The sequence below is a fragment of the Tenrec ecaudatus genome, chromosome 17 (assembly GCF_050624435.1).
Source record: "Tenrec ecaudatus isolate mTenEca1 chromosome 17, mTenEca1.hap1, whole genome shotgun sequence".
Classification (NCBI taxonomy): domain Eukaryota; kingdom Metazoa; phylum Chordata; class Mammalia; order Afrosoricida; family Tenrecidae; genus Tenrec; species Tenrec ecaudatus.
The window spans coordinates 62,559,941-62,566,812 of NC_134546.1; the positions used below are offsets into that span (position 1 = coordinate 62,559,941).

General features: G+C 44.7%; 1 protein-coding gene and 1 pseudogene across 1 annotated transcript; both read right to left on the reverse strand.

The window, feature by feature from the left end:
* Positions 1-733: 733 nt before the first annotated feature.
* LOC142430917 (U2 small nuclear ribonucleoprotein B'' pseudogene) lies at positions 734-1,365 on the reverse strand (annotated as a pseudogene).
* A 403-nt stretch (positions 1,366-1,768) lies between these two features.
* C17H15orf61 (chromosome 17 C15orf61 homolog) lies at positions 1,769-6,531 on the reverse strand. The gene is made up of 2 exons (XM_075535599.1): positions 6,154-6,531; positions 1,769-1,993 (listed from the first exon to the last, which is right to left on the reverse strand). Exons 1-2 carry the CDS (start codon positions 6,485-6,487, stop codon positions 1,866-1,868), a joined length of 462 nt encoding a protein of 153 aa, XP_075391714.1. The 5' UTR covers positions 6,488-6,531; the 3' UTR covers positions 1,769-1,865.
* Between the last annotated feature and the right edge of the window lie 341 nt (positions 6,532-6,872).

Below are 6,872 nucleotides of genomic sequence, written 5' to 3' on the forward strand. Positions count from 1 at the left end.
TGATCAGGCTTTCTTATGGGGCCACAGACCATATGCCCAGTCAGATGTTGCCCAAAAGAACACTAGTTCGTATATGACCATTTTACGCTCCCTGCACTACTCCAAATTTCTGAAATTTACCATTCATATGGGTATTCAGTAACTACTCCCAAGGATAAGTTTTTAATGACTTTGCTTTCAAAAATACAATCAACTTAACAAAATCCTAACACAAAACTGCCATTAGATCTTTAAATGTCAGCGCAGTCTCCATTCCCAGTAAGTCTGGATATGTACTCTTTCAGCTAATAGTTTGCAGAAGCAGTTTATCCAATCTATTGTTCTGGGTCTTTCTAGAAGATTTTAATTGGCCTTACAGCGTTACCAGCATGCTAGTTTAACTTTGAAAGTCTTGAGTCCATTCCTGCTTTTACATAAATCTGAGTTGTTACATTTTTTTAAGTGGCGGTGGTAGTAGTAGTATGGCATCCGACTCTTTTTAAGTCTACACCATCAGAAATGTCAACACTGCATTCAAACTTTCATCTGGGTACTGAGTGGCAGAGGGTTTTACATCATGAAACCTTATCATTTAAAATCCTGGCAGCAGAATGGTCAAGATTTCAGATTGCAATTAGATTCTCGTCAACTTTGGATCTTTTTTTCTTCTTCTTTTTGGAAGACAAGGGCATTTCTGCTTCCAACGATAAAAATGACTGAATAAAGCCCCCCTCGTTTAAAGACGACCCAGATATCATTTATTGGCACAGGTGATCTCCATGGGATGGAATGGTGTGATCTTACATCCTTGTGAAGCAGCCCTGGCCGCTCCAGCCTGCCCATCAATTTCAAAGTCAACAAAAGCAGTGTCATGCCTTCCAGCCTGACTTCCTAGAAACCAGCCACCTGATGAAACGGCCTGGGCAACATCATCTCATTAGTCTCTCCGGGTAAGTTATCAAGGAACAAAACCGTTTGGAGAGTAATCGGAGCGCTGGGGACCTGCGGTTGAATTTCCGAGTGTTAGCTGGAATTTGGTCTTCTCTAGCCAAGTATTGTTTGTGGTTATTGCAGTTTCTTTCAGCTTGGCCTTTTTCATTTGTCAGCATTAATGCCAAGCAATTTCGATATTATATCAGAATCTGCTTTGCATACTGGATTCACGCTGGTTTGCCATAAAGTGGAAATACTTGTAAGGCATTTGGGGATGAGGCCAGTTCTTTAAATGTAACAAAGGCCTGTTCCCTGTCGTCATAGTTGTTGAAGCCACGATATCTACCACATGGCCGGCCATATGGAGAAAACAGCATATAAGGACCTCTTAAATTCCTTTTAACTTTCGTCATTCAGATCAAGAGAAACTGTATGATTTGGTCTGATATCCATGTTTTTGGTGATGTTGTTCAAACCGCCTGAGGCCGTCTCCAATTAGTGGGATTTCTCAGTGATAATATAGTACCTCTACTGTATGCCGTAGCAGCCTCCACTTCTTTTCCCCAAGTTATATGAAAAAAATGTCCCCTTCCTTTGTGGTTGAATGTATTTTCTCTTTAAAGAGTTTATTTAAATTGTTTATGCCTAACTATGGAGTCTATATATATTGTGATCATTTTTTATCTGTAGTTTAACCTAGCTCTAGGAAAAAAAAATCAATGTGAAGCTTCATGTGTTTGTTGTTCCCATTGGCTAAAGAGAATATGCAATATATAACAATGTGTGAAATGCTTTGCCTCTCCAGGGCAACGATTCATCTTAAAGAACCAAATACCGTAAAAGCAGGGAAAAAAGATGTTTGCAAAAGTTTTATTTTAAAGGATCAAAAATAAATATTGCACATTTGCACAGAAGAAAATCCACGGGTATTTATGTTCTCTGATGCACGCTTTTCAGTACATGGCGCCTTCATCTTCTTTATTCAGAAAATACACTGTAACTGGTCCGTAGCTGGTATGCACCGTCTCCGAGACTCTGGCAAAGAGCCAGGAGCCCAGTCCATACAATAAAGTTGGGATTCCTAGAAAACAAGTGAATATGTTACTTAAGCCTTAATCCTGGCCACTCAGGTACCCAAACATTTGTCACAGTATAAATCACGTAACAGTCCTTAGCAACAACTGCCAATGGCCAAATTATGAGATTACTCCACACAATTATCGACGCGTCCGACTTTCATCTGTTTGGGGAACGTGGTGACAAGATGTCTAAAACTACAGGTAGGGCTGGTATAAATCCTAATGCAAAGGGCTTTACAAGCCCTAGTTCATTACCTCCAAATAACTGGTATCCTTCTACATTCTTTTCACAGATACACAAGCAGAAGAATAGGCATTACTTTAGTTGTAGGTGTCTGTGGGGTTGGCCTGGTGCGTAAAATAAGTTATGAGGTCAATATTACCTTTCTTCAGGGTGGACAGTAACACTGCTGGCTAAAGCAATGTGGACAACTTAAAAGAAACTGGGTACTATGGTTGTCTTTTAGAAGCTAAGGTTACACTTAACTCTGAGGAAGATTTTCATATAAGAGGAGGCATGACAAAAAACACTTGCCTTCATGGTTTCATAACCAATTTGATAGCAGTTTTATTTTAACCTATTTGAAGTAGGTAAATAGATTACAAGAGAGGTCTTTGGAAGATTTCATTTGATTAAAGTTTTTGGTTGTTTTTTTGTTTTGTTTTGTTTTCTTCCATTTGAGAGTACCAGTAGTGGCCATGTGTAATACATGAACCTACAGACATACAGAGTAAGCACTTATGAATATGATACTATGTTGGACACTAAACAAACTTGCACAGGCTGATCCTGTGTACGGCACTTGTTTACGAGCAAGTACTATTAACATTGTAGCGCCATGGATAGGATCACAGGCACAGGAATCGATAACCAGCTCTGCCCGAGTACTTATCTTTGTGGGAGTTGCTCAGAGGGTGCATTTTAAGGGACAGCTGTGCATTCAGAAAGCCACTTGTTCAGGTTCACAGGGAAATTAGCATGAGCTCAGAGCCAAGCACACGGCTGATTTTCACCCCTTCGCTTTCTGCAAGGGTGTATTTCTTGCGTGAGGCTCTTGTGGAGTGCATACGTGCACTGCGCTACTTGGTGCTTACCCCCGACGCTGCATCCGGGCACAGTGACCGAGAGGTGCCACTAGCTGGCAAGGAGAAGGAGGAGGGGAAAAGCCAACGCAGACGCCCACCTGTTTTTAGGAATATGTATACAGGGCCCCAGTCTGCCCACGATGATAGGCTGCTGACACTCCTCTGAAATCTTGCCAATGTAGGTATCCCTTCCCCTGCTAATGTTCCACAGATTCACTGAATAGAACATTGCCAGAAACCCCCACAAAAACCCAGACTCCAAAGGCTACTTATCAATCGTTTAACTGAAGAACAAGATGAGCAGGAAGGGAGGAACACAGAGCGCAGTGACAATTTAACACCGATGGAAAACGCGGTGTCACAGGTAAAAAGCAGAAAACCAAAGACGCCAGAAAAGGGAAAAAAAGGCGCAAGAAGCAATTATTAATTTCCTAATTATACTGAGTGTAAAACAGATGAAATATCCCTTTTAAACCAAGCGCATAGAAATAAATTTAAAGAATGTCTGGTGCCACCGAGGATTGTTTTGCAGTATTTATCAGTTTTCAGTTAAAATATTGATAATTTTAAAAATTCATACTTTTGAAAAATCACAGAAATAACTTGCTCTACAATGGGAGAGCTGATCAAAGATAACTATATTTCTTATTAAGAAAAACTAGAAACCATGATTAATAATGCTAGTTGACAGTGGGTGGGGTTTTGATATTAGAGTCCAAAATTCTCTATTCCATTTTCCCCGGCCATCTATTTATTTAATTGGGGCAGACTGATACACTAAATGGGATGATGTGCCACCTATATAATTTATAAACTTAAAAAAACACAGTCTCCCATATATGGGAGACTGTGTTTTTTTAAGTTTATAAATTATAACCAAGCCTACAAAATTCCATGAAAAACTATTTTTCCCAGACTATAATATATAACATCGAAATGAATCTGAAAGTCAGTTCTATGAATAATTATTCATTTTTGAGTCAGCTGAACAGTAGGTAAACCACTGTCAAATTAAGCACTTAAAAAAAATTAGAACTTCCCTGGAAAGTCTCTGATCACCCATTCATTCCAATGGTGAGTGGCTTTTCTTAAATCTCAATCTACTTCCCAGCAGGATGCTCAGTCTGATAAAATGTCAGTTTCCACTGAAGGGAAGGCAGAGGAGAATGGGATAAAACACGGATAAAACAAATCCTTATTTTCACAACAGGCAAATGAATTATTCTGATCATTACTCATTTGGAAGGGAAGGGATGGAATGAAACCTTGAATATTTGTATAAACCCAGCATGTGCTTGATGGTCCAAACATCAGGTGCACATCACACAACAGGGCAAGACCCTTCTGTCTAATTCACGTTCCTACCTGCAGACAAAAAGACAGCACAATCCTCTTTAAAAAGCCCAAGAAAAAATTCCTTTATCAGTATAAGCCAATTTATCTGAAAACATTTTGAGCATCAGATGTTTTCCTTTATGCTTAACTTGAAATTGATTCCCGTTGAAGGCAGATCTTTTGGATTTCCAAAGGCAGAGGGTTAGTTACTACAAAGACCACCAAGCCACTCTCTGGCCTTTTTTCCCACACTGAAACAAGCACACAAACACTGCAACTGTTGTTTCTCGCCTCAAAGATGATACTTTTCATGTGGTCCTCCTTCTGGGTATCCCTCTCCTCCTTTAATGTCTCTATTCAAAAGAGATGCAAGCCCCTGGCCATAAGATGTTCTTAAAGTGTTGGTTTTAAATGGTGACAACAGAAAAAAACAAAAATGCATTTGGTTCATGGTATACCTACAATCCTGTGTGTGTGTGTATTCAAACCTATCTTATATTTGGGGAAAATATTTTCTTATGTTTCTGAAAATACTAAAATAAACTTCTTAAACCTAGCAATCACACTGTTCTGTCCAAATAATTTTGACTCAGATTTTCTAAGTCAGCTCACCCTTCATATATCAGCCTCAAAATTAGCTTTGTTCTATGTAGCTCACCAGGCAAATGATGACATTTTAAAAAGATTATACATTGCTCAATAATCGTCTCCATGTTGGATTGAACCCAGTACAATCCCACTGGTGCATCAAAAACCCACGACTGGTATGTATGTATGTATGTGTGTGTGTGTGTTATTATAAACAAAAATGCACTCACAATACTTTCATTTAACCAGCTATCAGATTAGATACTACTAGTAGTACAGCTGCTCCGGGGGTTAGTTTGTTTTTGCTTCTTAACCTAGTTGGCTAACATAGTCCAGCCCCCACTGCTAGATTTGGAATTACTGAAATCTCCATTAATTAATAGGTTCAAAACATCTCAAGGCCTCTCTAATACGAGTATTTTTCAGGAACCTATAAACGACACACTCATGCCTCTCTCGTCATGAAATCAAGAGAAAGTAAATATCCAACAGGAGTAACTATTCTCAGTGCCAAACTAATCCCATGAAAAAGTACAGCTAGCCGAGAGGGCGAATCTTTTCCATCGCTCTCCGGCCTCGCGGCTGAAGCAGCTAATGTGTCTGATGAAAACCTTCAGTGCTTTTAGAAATCGAAACTTGATGAGATTTGGAAACAAAGACCCTCCAAGGGAAGGGGCGCGCGAGGGGCTGGGCCAGGTCGCCAGACGCGCCCTAACTTGGGAGCCACTTTGCAGTGGGGGTGTTGGCCTGCGCCCCGCGTGCCAGGGGCACCCCCAGTCACCAGGCAGTGAGTGTGGGACGCCCCTCCCAGCAGAGATGCAGGGTGGTCCAGGGGGGCAGAGCTTGGGAGGGGAAAGCGGGGCACAGTTCAGTAGTTAACACGTTAAGCCAAGCTAATGGGGTGAAGGCTGGGTGATACAAAGACCCAGGTCAGCGAGCCGGCTGGCAGGGTGGCGGGGGTTGATGCGCGGAAGCCCATCATCTGGGTGCAGGCGGCGATCAGCGAGCCCCTCGCGACGTTGCCTGACCTGGGGCTCGGGGTGCGGCCCCGGGGACACCCCGTTTGCAGCGTGCTTGGTAAACGGTGGGCGTGACTCGGCGCCGGGAGCCTCCCGGGGGACGGTGCTTCCCGGGGGCGGGCCGGGCCACTCACCGAGGTTGATGACCTTGAGCACCGTGAAGAAGCGGTTCTGCCCGGCCAGGTCCTGCCAGGGGGCCTTGGAGCAGTGGTACTTGATGAAGGGGAAGCAGCCGGTGCGCAGGACGTGGTAGTTGGCGCCCGGCACCGGCCAGTTGAAGTGCGAGAGGCCGAACTGGTCGTTGCGGACGGCGCTGTAGCGAACGCAGAAGGAGGTCCAGGGCGGCAGGCGCCGCTGCAGCAGGTGCTGCGTCAGCACCTCCGAGGCGCGGGGCTTCGCGCCCGGGGCCCGGGGCCCGCACAGCAGCAGCCGCAGCGCGGCCTCGTGGACCCTCCGCAGCGCCTCCATGGCCGGCCCCGGCCGCGTCCCCGCCCCGCGACCGCGCCGAGGAGGCCGGCTCCGGGCCGCGTCCCCGCCGCCGGGCGCGCGCCGCCGGGGGCGGGGCCTCGGGGCGCGCGTGCCCGCCCCCTGTGGCGAGCGGTGGGAACGGCCGCGCCCCGGAGCGTGCGCACTGAGGTCGCCAGGCCACCTGCGGCGCCGGGAAACTGACCGGCTCAGGCAATGCGGAGGACCAGCGTGGGGAAGAGCGTTAAATTGTCGCACCTGACCTCCTGTAGTCATTAATCACCCTGGGAGGGCCCCCGGGGGCGTCGAATCAATTTGGTTTAAAAGAAGTAACATTGAAGCCATAAAGAAACCTTCTTCCTAACGAGTGGTAGAACTTTAACCCAGA